The sequence below is a fragment of the Aegilops tauschii genome, chromosome 5 (genome assembly GCF_002575655.3).
Source record: "Aegilops tauschii subsp. strangulata cultivar AL8/78 chromosome 5, Aet v6.0, whole genome shotgun sequence".
NCBI classification, from domain to species: domain Eukaryota; kingdom Viridiplantae; phylum Streptophyta; class Magnoliopsida; order Poales; family Poaceae; genus Aegilops; species Aegilops tauschii.
Genome location: NC_053039.3, coordinates 553914420 through 553933978, shown reverse-complemented (window position 1 = coordinate 553933978; position 19559 = coordinate 553914420). Strand labels below are relative to the sequence as shown.

The 19559-nt window shown below is 46.8% G+C and overlaps 1 protein-coding gene across 1 annotated transcript; it reads right to left on the bottom strand.

Moving 5' to 3' along the window:
- Positions 1 to 678: 678 nt before the first annotated feature.
- On the bottom strand, positions 679 to 2653 carry LOC120965044 (uncharacterized). Its single transcript, XM_040390191.3, has 2 exons — positions 2305 to 2653; positions 679 to 1918 (listed from the first exon to the last, which is right to left on the bottom strand). The coding sequence occupies exons 1-2, from the start codon at positions 2542 to 2544 to the stop codon at positions 953 to 955; spliced, it is 1206 nt and encodes a 401-aa protein (XP_040246125.1). The 5' UTR covers positions 2545 to 2653; the 3' UTR covers positions 679 to 952.
- Positions 2654 to 19559: the final 16906 nt, after the last annotated feature.

Sequence of the window (19559 nt, the reverse complement as noted above, 5' to 3'; positions counted from 1 at the left end):
GCTTACTTGGGTCTTTGTTCTCTTGAATGGTTGAGATTTATCCTTAAGCCCACGTGTGGCTGTGATATGCCTTGATGTGCTGAACCATCGTTAATTACCGATGGTGATGAAAACTATGGATGAGTAGGCCTCTGGGCGTTGCTCAAGTGTCTAAGCCGCGATATATGTCCTGTAGGAATGATGGTCGCTGATGTCTAATGTCCTTCGTTTGATCTTCGCGAGATAAACGATATTTGTTTCTGGTGTCTGTTCGCGTGTCCATATATAAATTTATCACTACTGGGGACAGTGGTGCCTATTTTTGTCATTGGAAGCTACATTGCTCTTTTCAACTATTGGGAGTCGTAGTGCTTGATATTTACTGTTGTGGTCTTGGGGAATGTAATGCTAGTAGGTTTTCGTCACTGGGAGCAGTAAATCCTATTTCTACCGTCGGAAATCGTAGTGCTCCAGTCTTACTGTTGGAAGCCATAATGCTTGAGTCTTGCTGTTGGTGGTTTAATGACAATTTTCCTTCGAAGAACGAGCAGAAATTCTGACGCCAGGGTTAAAAAAAACTGATCTACCTTGACAGTGTCACCGTTGGGACTTGTTCCTCTCGGGGGTGAAGAAGATCAGAGTATATACGCAGGCAATAACCTGTATGTAAATATTGTACCATATTGACGTACCCATGGGTTGACTGAATTAGGGGCGTGCATCCGCAGCAAAACAATGGCTGCTGCATCTCAGCCCATCACGATGACAAGACACCTTTTAATAAACCACTTTATGTAGTTCTAACTTTAGCCAGCACTGCACTGACAGTTAAAACAGGACACCAAAAAATTCAGACAGTTTGTACATTGTACGGTAACTCAGCACCAAAACTGGAGCAGACTAATCAGAGCAAACTATAATAAACCGCCGATGGAGCTCTGCTAGGTAATCCGAAGCCAGCGAGACCCAGGCACTACGACATTAGTGACTTGAGCGACCGGGCTTTCACTGGCTTTCTCCACCTCTTCTTCAACGGGCTCTTCCTCTTGGTGATGTCGCGGGGTTGTTCGCCATTGCAGCCAAGCATGTCATCGCTGCTGCTCTCCTCATCCCGGCCTGCGATCCAAGCAGTGCCATTGTTGCGTGTAGGCTCGTCGACCACACTTACTGATACTGGCGCTGCTTGATGGTCTAAGTCATCAGCTTGTGCCTGACCTGCACTAAAATTAAGTTGCATTTCGGTCTGTGCCTCCTCTTTCGAGGCCTCTTCTTCCGGTGTTTCAGTAGGCAGTGGAGGTTCTGGCACGTCATCTTTACTGCTGATCCCGATGGTGCAATTGTTGAGAGCGGGCTTGTCATCGACGACGTGTGCTGATGGTGGAAGCACCCCTTGATGGGCTGATTCATTCGCTTGTACCTGAGCTGCACTAAAATCAAGTTGCATTTCGGATGGTGCCTCCTCCTTCAGTGGTTCAGCAGGCAGTGGAGGTTCTAGCACGCTATCGCTGCTTGACGTGCGGCGCCTCTTGGTGCCGGGGCCGAACCCGGCATAGTAGTAGAACCCCTCGCCGACATTGACCGGGGCTCTCTTCCTATGTGGCTTCTCGCTGCCGGGGGGCTTCAGCTTCAGATCCGAGTGGTACGAGCAATAGGAGTTGGGCTCTCTCGTGAGCCGTCGGCAGAACCAACCCTTGCCGTCGTTCTTCCTGCACGTCCAGACTCCTTTCTTCACTTTCACCCCCTTATTTTTCTTCAGCTTGCTCTCATTCCTCTCTCTGGCTGTCTTTTTTGCAGCAATGTGCAGTTCAACCCCATCGGACATGTCCTCCTGCTCCTGGTCCTCCTTGATAGAGCCGAATGCAGGCATTCTGGGTAGGAATAGCCAGTTAGATCGCCAGGTGACACCGATGAAGTAAGTCTCCTTGAAGAGCTTCTCCACCTGAAGGACGAAAATTTGGAAAATACAGGTCAACAAATTAAAGGAAAAGGGCTAGCTACCAAGATATGCTGAACTGAAATGGGGTCGGCGTAGGCGCGATTCCAGCCCTGGCAGCCTTCGCCGCCACCGGCCGGCCACTACTATTCCAGATGGGCGCGCGAGCTTGCTAACTGACGCGCCCTATGTGGTTACTGGCTAGTCGCCGGAGGAACGGAACCCTAGCGATGTGCTCGAGACCGAGCGGGAATCGCCGTGCGCAAAAGAGAGCTAGGCAGGGAGGCGGATATGCTAGCTGCTACACAGAAACAATCTCCTGCTCGGCCGCGGCCAGGCAGGAGAGCGCGGAGCGTGCGAGAAGCGAGGGGGTGGGGTGGTAACGAAATTACCTGGGGATCCGAGAGGTCGAGCTCGTCCATGAGGTCCCACGGCGACCGGCTGAGCTCGCAGCAGGGCTCCCCGGAGGAGGAGGCCTCGGGCGCCACGAAGCCGGGCCGGGATTCGTGGGCTGGGGCCGACGGCGCGAGCGGGGGCAGCTCGAATCGCGGCGGCTCAGTGGAGGAGCAGCTGATGGCGGGTGCGGCTGCGGCGGAGCCAAGCAGGCGGGAGGCGCACCTGCGGATGCGCATGGCCGGGGTGGAGCGACGGGAGTTAGAGATCTGGAAAGCTTGCTCGCCAGCTAGGGTTTGGGATTTGGGTGGGAGGCAGCGAGCATGAAGGTGGATGGATGTACAGACCCCAGTCCCCAGACGAGGCAGCACGGAACGAAGCAAGTGTGGTGTTGGCGAGGGCCCACTTGCCAGAGGAGGAGCCCATTGTTTTCGGAGAGTGGTGGACACCTGAGACGGTACGTTAGGCATGTCCGACACGACCTATCTGAGCATCTACAGCCGGACTTGCAAATCCGCCCCCTACACGTCCGCGGACGCACCGGGCATGCCCACGGACACTGACCCGGCACTACGTAAATCCGTGTCTCCACATCCACGTATCTCATATTTCGAACACTATATTTATACAAATTCATGCAACTACTACATAGATCACCAAGCGATTAAAATCGATAGGAAACGGACATATAAACTGGTACCAAACGGGCATAATTCACATAAACATCACAAAAGATCACCAAACGGGCATAAGTCACGGAGTTAAACGATCCGGCACATCGTAACTACATATTAGAAATAGATTATATAAAAGGAGAGGGCGAGCTTCAGCACTTCCTCGCCGGCCCTTTGCCCTTCCGGTCGCCGGCGGTGTTGTATGCGTCCGCAGCAGGAGGTGGGTCGACGTCGCAGCCATTGGAGTCGGGCCCGTCGGAGGAGGAGGAGCGGATGACGATGTAGCCTTGCAAGCGCCGGACAGTGCGGTCTTGCTTGCCCTTGAGCTTGGCCACCCTCGCCGCTGCCTCCGTCGCCTCCCGCTTGGATTGCTCAAATGCCGAGCCGATGCTGCTTGGTGTTGATCCTCCGGACCGTCGTGTTTGGGAACGTAGCATGCAATTTAAAAAATTTCCTACGCTCACGCAAGATCTATCTAGGAGATGCATAGCAACGAGAGGGGGAGAGTGTGTCCACGTATCCTGGTAGACCGAAAGCGGAAGCGTTTGACAACGTGGTTGATGTAGTCGAACTTCTTCTTGTTCTGACCGATCAAGCACCGAACGTACGGCACCTCCGAGTTCTGCACACGTTCAGCTCGATGACGTCCCTCGAACTCTTGATCCAGCAAAGTGTCGAGGGAGAGTTCCGTCAGCACGACGGCGTGGTGACGTGATGGTGAAGTGATCCGCGCAGGGCTTAGCCTAAGCACCGCGAGAATATGACCGGGGTGTCAACTGTGGAGTGAGGCGCCGCACACGGCTAACAATTGATGTTGTGTCTTCTAGCGGTGCGCTCCCCTCATATATATAGGTTGGAGGGGAGGAGAGGCAGCCAAGGGGGCGCCCCAAGTAGGAGGAATCCTACTTGGGCGCCTCCCTATTCGGCCTCCCCCCTTCCATATTCATCCGGAGGGGGAAGGAAGGAGGAGGCCGAATTGCTCCCCTTCCTTTCTCTCTCCCCTCCCCCCCTATTTGGCTTGCATGGGGCGCACCAGCCCCCTAGGGGCTGGTCTGTCCCCTTCTTGACCCATTAGGCCCATGTAGTTGCCCGGGGATGCCCGGAACCCCTTCGGTGACCCGATATGTACCCGGTACCCCCAGAACACTTCCGGTGTCCGAATATCATCGTCCTATATATGAATCTTTACCTCTCGACCATTTCGTCATGTCCGTGATCTCATCCGGGACTCCGAACAACATTCGGTCACGAAATCACATAACTCATATAATACAAAATCGTCATCGAACGTTAAGCGTGCGGATCCTACGGGTTCGAGAACTACGTAGACATGACCGAGACTCCTCTCTGGTCAATAACCAATAGCGGAACCTGGTTGCTCATATTGGCTCCCACATATTCTACAAAGATCTTTATCGATCGAACCGTTATGACAACATACGTTATTCCCTTTGTCATCGGTATGTTACTTGCCCGAGATTCGATCGTCGGTATCTTCATACCTAGTTCAATCTTGTTACCGGCAAGTCTCTTTACTCGTTCTGTAATACGTCATCCCACAACTAACTCATTAGTCACATTGCGTGCAAGGCTTATTATGATGTGCATTACCGAGAGGGCCCAGAGATACCTCTCCGATACTCGGAGTGACAATCCTAATCTCAATCTATGCCAACCCAACAAACTCCTTCAGAGATACCTGTAGAGCATCTTTATAATCACCCGGTTACATTGTGACGTTTGATAGCACACAAGGCATTCCTCCGGTATCCGGGAGTTGCATAATCTGATAGTCAAAGGAATATGTATATAACATGAAGAAAGCTATAGCAATAAAACTGAAAGATCTTTATGCTAAGCTAATGGATGGGTCTTTTCCATCACATCATTCTCCTAATGATGTGATCCCGTTCATCAAATGACAACAGATGTCTATGGTTAGGAAACTTAACCATCTTTTATTAACGAGCTAGTCTAGTAGAGGCTTACCAGGGACATGGTGTTTTGTCTATGTATCCACACATGTATCAGTTTCCGGTTAATACAATTCTAGCATGAATAATAAACATTTATCATGATATAAGGAAATATAAAATAACAACTTTATTATTGCCTCTAGGGCATATTTCCTTCAGTCTCCCACTTGCACTAGAGTCAATAATCTAGTTCACATCGCCATGTGATTTAACACCAATAGTTCACATCTTTATGTAATTAACACCCATAGTTCACATCGCTATCTGACCAACACCCAAAGAGTACTAAGGTGTGATCATGTTTTGCTTGTGAGAGAAGTTTAGTCAACGGGTCTGCCATATTCAGATCCGTATGTACTTTGCTAATTTCTATGTCTACAATGCTCTGCACGGAGCTACTCTAACTAATTGCTCCCACTTTCAATATGTACACTACTAGGAAAAGGGCTATAGATGGAATGTCCACTAATGGCGCACCAGACATGCGGTGCGCCACTACTATATAGCAGTGGCGCACCATAGGCTGGTGCGCCATTAGTGTGAAAGACACTAATGGTGCACCAGACACACGGTGCGCCATTAGTAACAATTTTTTTCCAAACATACTAATGGCGCACCAGGGCACAGTGCGCCATTACTAGTTCTAACTAGTAATGGCGCACCAGCCTCATAGTGCGCCACTACTATATTTTTTTATTTTTTATTTTTTTACAAAACTACTAATGGCGCACCAGGGAACAGTGCGCCATTACTAGTTTAATCTAGTAATGGTGCACTGTTCCCTGGTGCGCCATTAGTGTATATTTCATGGACACTTGATCTCGATCCCCCTCCATCTCGATCGCTATCCCACCTGGCCAGATCCGGTCCCCCTCGCCGCTGACCCCCCGCACCCTCCCCCGCTCCACCGCCGCCGACGACCCACCGCACCCTCCCCTGCTCCACCGCCGCCGCCGACCCCCCGCACCCTCCCCCGCTCCACCGCCGCCGACGACCCACCGCACCCTCCCCTACTCCACCACCGCCGACGACCCACCGCACCCTCCCCTGCTCCACCACCGCCGACGACCCACCGCACCCTCCCCGGCCCGCTCCACCGCCGCCGACGACCCCCCGCACCCTCCCCCGCACCCTCCCGGCCCGCTCCACCGTCACAAAAAATTATTACTGTTTTTATAAAAAATTATTACTGTTTCATATTCATATTCATTTTCTAAAAATTTATTAGATGCAACAAAAAATAATAATAATAAAAATTACTTATGGCGCACCTCTGGCTGGTGCGCCATTGCTATATAAAAAAAGATTACTAATGGCGCACCTCTGGCCGGTGCGCCATTGCTGTATAAAAAAACATTCTAATGGCGCACCGCTTCGGGTGCGCCATTAGTAAGTTTCCCCCTAGCTAATTCCTCCCTCTCCCTCGCCAGATCCCTTTCGTCCCTCTCCCTCGCCAGTAACTCCCCGACCCCCGCCGGACTCCATACCCGCCGCCCCCGCGCCCCCACCACTGCAGCTCCCCCGCGCCGCCGCGCCCCTGCGCCCCCACCACTGCAGCTCCCCCGCGCCGCCGCCCTGCGCCCCCACCACTGCAGCTCCCCCGCGCCGCCGCCCCCTCCGGCGAAGCACGTGGCCGCCGGCCTCCCCACGACCAACCGAGGTGCCCAGGAGGACCGCCGCCGTCTTCCTCTTCGACTACGAGGACCCGGACGAGCCCGGACCCCTTGAGCCATCCCTTCGACGCCGCCGCCGACCCCGACCCCAACCCCGACCCCGACCCCTCCGGCGACCGGCCGCGCCCGCCCAGGTACCTCTCCTCCTTCCTCCTTCCTCCCTCCCGAGGTTAAGTCAGTTTCCCCTCTCTACAACTTTGTCTGCCTCCAGAAAATTGAAAACCGAACACAAAATTCAGTGATAGTTTCGGACCATCCGGAGTCACAAATCATAAAATAGACTTTGTTGGAATTCGTTGATTGCATGAGAACTGAATTTATGTTAATTAGTCATAAGTCATAGCATTATGCAAAGAAACTTTGCTGAAATTGGAGTAGCTCTCTTATGAAGTTCTGATGAAGAGCAGCCCTCTCCTCCTTCCTCCTTCCTCCTTGTCCAGCGCCCGCCGCCCAGACAGCATCTCCAGCAGCACCACCCCGCAGTTGTACATTTTTGGGGGTATTAAGGCATTTTAGAGTTAGTTTTATTCATGAGGCAGTACTTTATTTTAATATTTGAAAGGGCCTCTCACAAGAGATGTATTGTCAAGCACATCGATGAACTAATCTTTTTATTTATTATAATCTTACAACCAAACATAAGCAGGACAGTGTTGGGTTCAATTTTCACTGGTATTTATTTTGGGGCATCAATGCATTTTAGAGATAGTCTTGATGGATGCAGTGCTTCAACTTAATAATCAGTAAGGACCTCATAGTAGTACATGCATTGTCAAGCACATTGAAGGAACAATCTTTTTTGTGCAGTACAATATCCCAACTAAACACAAGGAGGACAGTGCTGTGGGAATACCAGTTCCATTGAGGATTTCTGACATCAGATTAGTTTAGCAGTCCCATTTTGATACCATTACTTTTCTTGGGGGGCAAATCTCCAGTGTGCTTTTTTCTTTTCCAAAGGAAAAGAAAATGTGGTGTATTACAAATGTATTATTTGGTGGAAATTGAGATATCATATTAATCATTGACAAATTGGCTTTGAACAAATAATCTTAAATCCATGCATACCTACACAATTCATCTATTTGCTCAAATTTCTCCAAATTTGCATTTTATTATTTGTTTATGATTTGGAAATATTCTAATTCAAGTTTTGTTGCGTATAACAAAACACAGTCACCTCCAAAGAAAAGCATCAAGGACGGTACCTACAAAAGGATTATCTGTAACGAGGTCGATAAGCTGGTAACTAAGTTCTGTTCTGTAAAATCTCTCGACTTTTTTTAGCGTTATAAGGGTCCATAAGCAGTGTTGTCATCAGGTCCAGACATAAGCTCCTATAGTAAGTAGCTTTTGGTTTTATCTTTGTAAGATAACTGGTTCTTGTAGTTTGCTGTTGGTTTCTCTTAATGGAAATCAGAGGGGTAAACCCTTCCTTGATAAAAATTAAAGTGTCTGGTTTGTCGATTGCAGAACTAAAATTCTCTTTGAGAATGTGTACTCTGTGCTCTTGACATTTGCGCTTAAAGTTCTGAGAAAATCCACATGGTCTTTCATTTCTGTTGTATTGTTTTATCTATATGGTCTTTCATTTCACAGTTACACTTATATCATATTAATCATTGACAAAGCCACATGCTTAATCAATCGAGTAGTAAGTTGTTTAGGCTTGGCCATTTCCACTCATTGTAGATAGATAGAGTTACACTTTTGTTACATTGCGTTATCTTTCTGTAGAGTAGTAATGCTCCACTTCCATTGGTACTACTTGTGATGCTGACAGCAAGTCTGTAATATTGAAATTTTGTCAACTTGTGATGCTGCTAGAATGTCGATTAACTTTCGTTCCGGCAAATTCGGGTACTCCATATGTCCTATTTTCAGCAAAGGTCATGCTAAAATTTTCCATGAATTTTAGCATGACTTTGCTAAAAATAGGACATATGGGGTACTTGTGACTAATGCATGGGCCGGGGTCTTAGTACTTAATTAAGTAGGAACCACTCATCCTAACCATTTGCTCTCAAAATTACCACTTCACTTCTTACTACTGAAAATCTTAGACCATCTCCATTCACCAATTTCTCAAACCAGTTCGAAGGGCGTGTTTTCACCACACTGTGGATTATCTTATTGGACCCAACAGAGATGATGTAGTTTTGAATTATGAACATAGGAAATGTCGTCATCGGATGACGAAAGTCTCCCGGGGGAGTGCGACTGGTGCCACGACGGTCGAGGTCTGTGCGACAGGCCTCACCTGGATGATGATCGGCGCTTCAGCATTAAGCTCGAGGAGACCTTCGAAGTTGAAACGGTACGCAACGACGACAAGTGTTTTTTTCATAATTAAGCATGACTTCAACTATTTCAACGTGTAATTTCATCTTTTACAATTCGAGTATAGTTTATCCCATGCCATGCAAGACGCTATGTCTTGGAGAGGATGGATTTCGAAGATCATGAAAATTTTGAAACGAAGAAAATTCACCTAAGGACACATCATGATGTGGATTTTGAAGTAAATCTGTATAATGCTGAGAGCGTAACCCATTTTGGTTGCAAAAATTGGGAAGCATTTTGCAAGATGTATGGTTTTGATGAGGGTATGCTTGTCACCATGGATCTTGGTGATCCTGACATCGACCAAGACAATATGGACATTTGGGTCCTTGTTGATACGCCTCCAGTTCTACCGCTATGTGAGTTTCTCAAACATAGTTAATTATTAACTAATTTATATTGTTTATTTCAAAATAGTTGACAACTTATTTCCATTGACAGCTTATTTTGATTGTTCAAAAAATGTGCGGAACATGGTAGACAAAACCCACTACACCGATGGCTCCGAGTTAACTTATCAGGAAAAAAATCATCTGGTCGGATTTTGTACTGATCTTGAGAATTACAATATCTACAATCAAACTCCTCAACATTATGGTCAATACGTGCCACTAGTGCACGTGTTGAACTACGGTAACTACCATGGAGATACCCTGGTAAGATTTTTTACTATTACAACATCCGTGCATCTTTTGCATACTTATAAAACTAGTACATCATTGCTAACTATGAAGTTATTACTATGTTTTTCAACAGAGAATCCCTGAGGATTGTGTGCCTCATTTGATGTATCAGAATGGTAGCCTTCGTGTTTTCGACTTATATCCAGGTCATCCTACGAATCTCAACTGTCCATACCGGATTTCTAGAAGAAGTGGAGACATGCTAATCAGAGAATGGAAAAAAAGTATGGACAGTCGTAAGGAGGTTCTTGAAAGCAAAAGGAAGTGCCGCGCAAGAATTGGAGACAGGATGATCTCCATTCTCCATAATGGAGAGTCAGGGTCTATATTGTTTTATGCTATTTTACCTTAAATAGGGTATTTAGGTCCTGCCTAATACTGATGATCATGTGCTAAGATCAATTAAGTAGGGTTGGTTCGATGACTATCAGGATGATGATCGTATGACTTGTTATTAATAACGAGTAGAAGTTGTATGATGATGATTAGTAGGACTTGTTAGGATTAGTATTACTTTCGACAAACTCGCTACTCGCGGTCTCGAGACTTGTAATGTTCTATCTTTGTTCGGTCTTTTGAATTCGGAGACTAATATGATGAATTGTATTCGGAGACTAATCTTCTATTGTATTCGATGAATCTGCTGTTGCTGTGTGGTGCTGTTTATATTCTGTCCAATAATATATTTTGTAATCTGTGCAAATATCAGAAAAGAAAAAAATCCCTAATATACATACTAATGGCGCATCACCACAACGTGCGCCATTAGTATGCCAAAGGATACTAATGGCGCATCACCCCGCAGTGCGCCATTAGTATGGCAAAGCACATGGGTAAATATGGCCCCCTGGGAGGCATACTAATGACGCACCGTGGCCATTAGTATACCAGATACTAATGGCGCACCAGTGGTGCGCTATTAGTAAAAAATACTAGTGGCGTGGTACTAGTGGCGCACTAGTAGTGCGCCATTAGTAGGCAAAACTGGTGCGCCACTAGTAGGCCTTTTCCTAGTAGTGGTATCCAGATTGAGACTCGGAGTCATCCGGATCAGTGTCAAAGCTTGCATTGACGTAACTCCTTACGGCAAAATCTTTGTCACCTCCATAACCAAGAAACATTTCCTTAGTCTTTTTTAGGTACCTAAGGATAATTTTGACCGCAGTCCAGTGATCTACTCCTGGATCACTATTGTACCCCCTTGCCAAACTCATGGCAAGGTACACAGTAGGTATGGTATACAACATGACATACTTTATAGAACCTATTGCTGAGGCATAGGGAATGACTTTCATTCTCTCTCTATCTTCTGCCGTGGTCGGGTTTTGAGTCTTACTCAACTTCATACTTTACTACTCAGGCAAGAACTCCTTCGTTGACTGATCCATTTTGAACTCCTTCAAAATCTTATCATGGTATATATGTACTCATCGAAAGTCTTATCAAGCGTCTTAATCTACCTCTATAGATCTTGATGCCCAATATGTAAGCAGCTTCACCGAGGTCTTTCTTTGAAAAACTCCTTTCGAACGCTCCTTTATGCTTTCCAGAAAATTCTACATCATTTCCGATCAACAATATGTCATTCACATATACTTATCAGAAAAGTTGTAGTGCTCCCACTCACTTTCTTTTAAATACAGGCTTCACCGCAAGTCTGTATAAAACTATATGCTTTGATCAACTAATCAAAGTGTATATTCCAACTCCGAGATGCTTGCACCAGTTCCATAGATGGATCGCTGGAGCTTGCATACTTTGTTAGCACCTTTAGGATCGACAAAACCTTTGGTTGCATCATATACAACTCTTCTTTAAGAAACCCATTAAGGAATGCAGTTTTGACATCCATTTGCCAGATTTCATAAAATGCCGCAATTGCTAACATGATTCAGACACACTTTAAGCATCGATACGAGTAAGAAAATCTCATCGTAGTCAACACTTTGAACTTGTCGAATACCTTTTGCGACAATTTGAGCTTTGTAGAGAGTAACACTACTATCAACGTCCATTTTCCTCTTGAAGATCCATTTATTCTCAATGGCTCGCCGATCATCGGGAAAGTGAATCAAAGTCCATACTTTGTTCTCATACATGGATCCTATCTCAGATTTCATGGCCTCAAGCCATTTATCGGAATCTGGGCTCATCATCGCTTCGTCATAGTTCGTAGGTTCGTCATGGTCTAGTAACATGACTTCCAGAACAGGATTACCATACCACTCTGGTGCGGAACGTGCTCTGGTTGACCTACGAGGTTCGGTAGTAACTTGATCCGAAGTTTCATGATCATTATCATTAGCTTCCTCACTAGTTGGTGCAGGCATCACGGGAACGGTTTTCTGTGATGAGCTACTTCCCAATTCGAGAGAAGGTACAAATACCTCATCAAGTTCTACTTCCCTCCCACTCACTTCTTTTGAGAGAAACTCCTTCTCTAGAAAAGATCCATTGTTAGCAATAAAGATCTTGCCTCCGGATCAGTGATAGAAGGTGTAGCCAACAGTTTCTTTTGGGTATCCTCTGAAGACGCACTTCTCCGATTTGGGTTCGAGCTTATCAGGTGAAGCTTTTTCACATAAGCATCGCAACCCCAAACTTTAAGAAATGACAGCTTAGGTTTCTTGCCAAACCACAGTTCATACGGTGTCGTCTCAACGGATTTAGATGGTGCCCTATTTAACGTGAATGCAGTTGTCTCTAATGCATAAGCCCAAAACGATAGTGGTAAATCGGTAAGAGACATCATAGATCATACCATATCTAATAAAGTACGGTTACGATGTTCGGACACACCATTACACTGTGGTGTTCCAGGTGGCGTGAGTTGTGAAACAATTCGGCATTGTTTTAAATGATGGCCAAACTCGTAACTCAAATATTCGCCTCCACGATCAGATCATAGAAACTTTATTTTCTTGTTACGATGATTCTCCACTTCACTCTGAAATTCTTTGAACTTTTCAAATGTTTCATACTTGTGTTTCATTAAGTAGATATACACGTATCTACTCAAATCATCTGTGAAGGTCAGAAAATAAAGATACCCGCCGTGAGCTTCAACACTCATTGGACCGCATACATCGGTATGTATTATTTCCAATAAGTCATTAGCTCGCTACATTGTTTCGGAGAACGGAATTTTAGTCATCTTGCCCATGAGGCATGGTTCGCAAGTATCAAATGATTCATAATAAAGTGATTCCAAAAGTCCATTTGCATGGAGTTTCTTCATGCGCTTTACACCAATATGACCTAAACGGCAGTGCCACAAATATGTTGCACTATCATTATCAACTGTGCATCTTTTGGCATCAATATTATGAATATGTGTATCACTACGGTCGAGATTCAATAAACCATTTATATTGAGTGTATGATCATAGAAGGTTTTATTCATGTAAACAGAATAACAATTATTCTTTGACTTAAATGAATAACCATATTGCAATAAACATGATCCAATCATATGCATGCTCAACACAAACACCAAACAACATTTATTTTAGGTTCAACACTAATCCCGAAGGTAAAGGGAGTCTGCGATGGTGATCTTATCAACCTTGGAATCACTTCCAACACACATCGTCACCTCGCCCTTAACTAGTATATGTTCATTTTGCAACTCCAGTTTCGAGTTACAAACCTTAGCAACTGAATCGGTATTAAATACCCAGGGGCTACTGTGAACACTAGTAAAGTACACACCAATAACATGTATATCAAATATACCTTTGTTCACTTTGCCATCCTTCTTATTCGCCAAGTATTTGGGGTAGTTCCGCTTCAAGCGACCATTCCCTTTGCAATAGAAGCACTCAGTTTCACGCTTAGGTCTAGCTTTGGGCTTCTTCACGGGAGTGGCAACTTGCTTGCCATTCTTCTTGAAGCTCCCTTTCTTTCCCTTGCCCTTTTTTTGAAACTAGTGGTCTTGTGAACCATCAACACTTGATGCTTTTTCTTGATTTCTACCTTTGCCGATTTCAGCATTGCGAAGAGCTTGGGAATCATTTTCGTCATCCCTTGAATATTATAGTTCATCATGAAATTCTAGTAACTTGGTGATAGTGTCTGGAGAACTCTGTCAATCACTATCTTATCTGGAAGATTAGCTCCCACTTGATTCGAGCGATTGTAGTACCCAGACATTCTGAGGACATGCTCACTAGCTGAGCTATTCTCCTCCATCTTGTAGGCAAAGTACTTGTCAGAGGTCTCATACCTCTTAACACGGGCATGAGTCTGAAATATCATTTTCAGCTCTTGGAACATCTCATATGCTCCATGGCATTCAAAACATTTTTGAAGTCCCGATTCTAAGTTGTAAAGCATGATGCACTAAACTATCATGTAGTCATCATACCAAGCTTGTCAAACGTTCATAACGTCTGCATCTGCTCCTGCAATAGGTCTGACACCTAGCGGTGCATCAAGGACATAATTCTTTTGTGCAGCAATGAGGATAATCCTCGGATCACGGACCCAGTCCGCATCATTGCTACTATCATCTTTCAACTTAGTTTTCTCTAGGAACATATCAATAATAAAGAAGGGGAGCTATACGCGAGCTATTGATCTACAACATAGATATGCAAATACTATCAGGACTAAGTTCATGATAAATTAAGTTCAGTTAATGATATTACTTAAGAACTCCCACTTAGATAGACATCCCTCGAGTCATCTAAATGGTTACGTGATCCAAATAAACTAAACCATGTCTGATCATCACGTGAGATGGAGTAGTCTACAATGGTGAACATCTCTATGTCGATCATATCTACTATATGATTCACGTTCGACCATTTGGTCTCCAGTGTTCCGAGGCCATGTCTCTACATGCTAGGCTCGTCAAGTTTAACCTGAGTATTCCGCATGTGCAAAACTGTCTTGCACCCGTTGTATGTGAACGTAGAGCTTATCACACCCGATCATCACGTGGTGTCTCGGCATGACGAACTGTCGCAACGGTACATACTCAGGGAGAACACTTATACCATGAAATTTTAGTGAGGGATCATCTTATAATGCTACCGCCGTACTAAGCAAAATAAGATGCATAAAAGATAAACATCACATGCAATTAAAATATGTGACATGATATGGCCATCATCATCTTGTGCCTTTGATCTCCATCTCCAAAGCACCGTCATGATTTCCATCGTCACTGGCTTAACACCTTGATCTGCATCGTAGCATCGTGGTCGTTGTCGGTGCCAAAACCGGCGGATCTCGGGTAGGGGGTCCCGAACTGTGCGTCTAGGATCGATGGTAACAGGAGACGGGGGACACGATGTTTACCCAGGTTCGGGCCCTCTCTATGGAGGTAATACCCTACTTCCTGCTTGATTGATCTTGATGAATATGAGTATTACAAGAGTTGGTCTACCACGAGATCGTAATGGCTAAACCATAGAAGTCTAGCCTATGAGTATATGGTAATGAATATGTCCTATCCGGACTATTCTCTCCAGTTTATATAGACATCGGAGATATGTAGGGTTACATGAGGTCGGTTACATAAGAGGGAATCTTCATAATTGGCCGCCTAGCTTGCCTTCCACGCCAAGTAGAGTCCAATCCGGACACGGGTATAGTCTTCGGTCTTCGTGTCTTCATAGCCCATCAGTCCGGCCCCACAGATAACAGGCCGGACGCCCGAGGACCCCTTAGTCCAGGACTCCCTTAGTAGCCCCCGAACCAGGCTTCAATGACGAGGTGTTCGGCGGTCGGATTGTCTTCGGCATTGCAAGGCGGGTTCCCTTCTCCAAGTAATATATTCGGCTGTTGACTCAATATTGTTCTCCTCGGCTTCTGTGCGCTAATAACTTCGTCTTCCACGTGTCGAGCGAATGCGGAAAGTCAGGGTATTTTTGGAAATAACACCCCGCCAACATAAGGCAGAACGCCTATTTAATGGAACTGGATCCTAGATCCAGGCGATACCGTGCTGAGAAAATCCCCAGAAACTACCAGGAGAAGCCATTCCAACATGGCTAGCATTCCCAGTTCTTCGTCCCGCTCAAGCCCAAAGAGAAGCGAGTGGGAGAAGTGTTCTGTGACTAATAGTCAGCTAGCAAAGCTGCAAACGCAAGGATTTCTTCCTCCCGCGGATCTGGTCCTTGGCCGAGCAGGGTCGGTCTCCTTCAATGGCATGACTCAGTCGGAGGACTTCCCCAACCCATCCGGGAGGGAGCGAGTGTGCTTCGTCCCCTATCTACTGAGGGGCGTCGGATTTCCCGTCCATCTGTTCCTCCGAGGGCTTTTGGAATATTACGGCCTCCAGCTGCACAACTTCACTCCCGCCTCCATCCTGCACATCGCTGGTTATGTTGCTTTATGCGAGCTATTCCTGGGTGTTGAAGCTCATTTCGAACTGTGGAGAAAGTTGTTCTGCCTTGTCCCGCGTAACCATGAGGGGTCAATATTTGAAGTGGGCGGAGCCGAAGTGTGGCGCATCGCCGATACTGGATACTTGTCTGGCACACCAAGGAGGGCATCTGAAGAATGGCTTTCCGAGCGGTTCTACCTCGAGGACGTTGCGCTTCCCGACCCAGTTCGAAAGGGTCTCCCTGAATTTGCAAGTGTTCCGCTAAAGAAACGCCACAGTTGGCGCCCTGGAGCCTTGAGGAGGATGACTGTGTGGAGGTTTGTCAGCTCTTGGGTGAGATAAAGACGCTCGCCCAGTCCAGATTAACAATGGTTGAAGTAATGGCGACCTCCATAATGCGAGGGGTTCAGCCGCTTCAATACAGAGGGCTCCCAATGTGGCACTACAACGGGGAGGACAACGCCTCCCGCTGTGGTCGAAAAGGTCCGGGCACCCCCGCTGCTCTGGCCAAAATACTGGCCGAGCTATTCAAAGGGGAGGAAGAGGAATTTCTTTGAATCAATCGCAGAGAGGGATATTCTATGTATAATCCTCCCAGCTGGGTAAGTCCCAATCCTTCTGCTTTACTCTTTTTGCCTCCCGGATTACCTTTGACAAGCCTCTAATCCATTTATAATCAGCATTGGCGAAGAATCGCCGAGGGGTTTTACATCCCCGCCCCACAGCCTGAGGACCACAACCGGGAGCTGGATCCCGGGTATGAAGAAGATCCGGATATATCCATGGTACTCGCGGAAGGGGTGTTTTACCAGGCGAGCTACGATGGCACGGAAGTGGCCATTATCGCTGATTACCCTGGTCTTCTTCCAGCTTCCCACGTAAGTCGTTGAGAAAAAACCTCTCTTCAAAGAGCTTCCTCGCACTGCTTTACCCATCGCACTGTCTTGTGCTCCACAGGGGAGGCGTTCAGCGCATCACACTACTCCAGGGGCGGCTCCAAAGAGAGCGGCTCCGGCGCCTAGCAAGGCCTCTAAAAGGAAGGTCGGTGAAGTCACGACCCGTCCCTCGTCAAAGAGGTAAGGATTTAAAGGTATACTTCAACAGTCACATCCAACTGTAACTTGTATGCTTGTTTGACACCAGGAAAATGGTTCACCGGACTAACTCCGAGGGTCCGGCCAGCCGTACTCCCCACGCCCGGGATTTAGACCCCGTTAGAAAGGCGGGAGCCAACATAGGAACAGTGCTGGACTGTCCTTCGGCCGAGGATTCGGAGAATATGTCCGTCACCAACTCGGAAGTAGAGAGCGCCATGAATCATCGGCGCTGCAGGGCTGTTTTACAAGATCCTGATTTTTCGGAAGAGGCATTCAATGCCTTCAGCTCGGTCGATGCATATATCCGAACTGCTCGAAATGGGCTTAGTAGAGCCACGAAGCAATATTTAATAGATGTGCGGGTAAGTTTTCTTTGTCCGAATAAGATAACCATATGCCAGTAGCCCCTGGTACTGAAAGCAGTTGGTACAACTGACTTAAGGACTGTTGTATTGCCAGGTTCTTATAGAGAAGAACGACCTGCTAGCCCAAGAGCTGGAACAGTGTCGGGCGCAGTTAAATGCTGCTACCACCGAACTGGAAAATTTGAAGAAGTTGTCTACTGGTAACGTTCCCCTCTAGTGAGAAATAGTGAATGTATACCAACTGTGCTTAATACTGCCACTGATCGCATAATGGGGTCACCTGATCAATTGAAGAAGGAGGTGAAGATCGCCCAAGAGGGAGAAAAAGAGGCAAAGAGGCAACACGCCGCAGGCGAGCGTGTGCTGACCCGCGTCAGGGACGAGAAAAACAAGCTGCAGGACTCCAACACTAAGTTGGGTGAAGAATTGAAGGATGTGCGGACCTAGCTATCTGACTCCGTAAAGGAGAACAAGAAACTGCGGGGCGGCATGTTCAGTATGTTTCCGAATGTGTTTATTTTTAGTGGTTCGGAGAGAAATGAAACTGATATAGCCATGCTTGTAGGTATATTGATGGCCCATCCTGAAGAGGTGATCTGCTGCTCAAGCTGTCACAGGTGCACGAACAGGCGAGGCTGGCGATGCGGAGTGTTGCCAAGGCTCTATGGCCCTCCGCCTCTCCTCCAGGAAGTATGGAGGAGCTTGTAGAGCGGTTGAAAGGAGCGCGGTGGCGTATCCGGTTATGGAAGATATCAGCCTGCCGAGAGGGTGCGCGAGAGGCTTGGGCCATGGTGAAGCCTCGGTATACCAAGCTTGATCCTAATCACATGGCGCGTGTCGGACCGGTAGGGCTGAATGGGGAAGAAATTCCCGTTAGTTTAGTATATGACCAGGTAGAGGTGGACGAAAATATTCCCAACAGGATTGTAAGTTAGATCGCCTGTTGGACGGTATAGAGGAGGAAGTGTTTGAGTCCAAGTGACTATGTACTTTCCTCACCGTGTGGAATTCTAGCTGAATTGTATATCAGTTGTCAGGGCAGACCTTTTCACTTCAACCTCCGGACTCAAGGGTACAGAGTGTTTCCGGATACGCTCACGGCCGAATAGGCCGGGGCATGCCTGGAAAACTAGGCGTAGGGGTCATAATTGCTTGAACAGACAAGTTGTATTCTACTAGTTATGTTATATTACATTTGATTCGTAAGAAACATCTTCCAGAGAGAATAGTTCCGTTAAGGGTTTCTTTCCCTAGGTGTGGATGCATTAGTAGACATGTCCAAATTGTGATGTGAAAATCACAGTACGTATAACGTCTGGGGGTTCACAATAGAGTGAGTGCAAAAGAGACTTTTCATCCACCGACCGAATATTCCCTTAAAAACGCTAGCTTTCGGCTTCACCCAGTCTGAGGTACACATCCGGAGGACCCGGCAGTAACAATCACAGAGGTGCTCCCTTTACCACCTAGCCGAACAATCGGGAACGTAGGGGTAAGCCCAGGAGCCAGGCAACCCAGCTTGGCCAAAACTTAAGTCATATCGATGCATATAATGGCGAAGAAAAGACATGCGGGAAAACGCGCATGTGTGATGACCTTGATGCTCGGAGAATAATATTAACAAGCTTCTGTTAGAGAAGCCCCCAGGTATAATGGGCGTACATATGTAAAGATGTGTACGTCAGCAGTGTTCAGTCAAGCCGAATGAGTGCTTTAAAGCGAAAAAAATGTGTAAAAGGGAGAAAGAGTAATGGAAACTATAGGGGAGAAGGAGACTAACAAAGAGTTCGGCGCTAGGCATAGAACCGTCGGAGTCTGGCCGCGTTCCAGGGGTTCGGCTCGAGGCGATTGTCTGAGGCGTCACGAAGAAGGTATGCTCCTCCCGTGAGAACTTCGTCGATTATGAAGGGACCCTCCCATTTGGGCTTTAGCTTGTCCTTTTTCTTCTCTGGTAAGCGTAGAACGAGTTCGCCAACATTGTAGGTCTTGGCCCGTACCTCTCTGCTTTGATATCTTCGAGCCTGTATTGATAAAATGCTGAACGGGCTTTGGCGACGTCGCGCTCTTCCTCTAGGGCATCTAGGCTGTCCTGCCGATCCAACTCGGCCT

Bases quoted from the DNA above. Each gene is read 5' to 3' on its own strand.
- LOC120965044 (XM_040390191.3), bottom strand. From the start codon at position 2,544: ATGCGCATCCGCAGGTGCGCCTCCCGCCTGCTTGGCTCCGCCGCAGCC. The intron at 1,919-2,304 runs GTAATTTCGTTA...TTCGTCCTTCAG, and splicing joins TCGACCTCTCGGATCCCCAG to GTGGAGAAGCTCTTCAAGGA.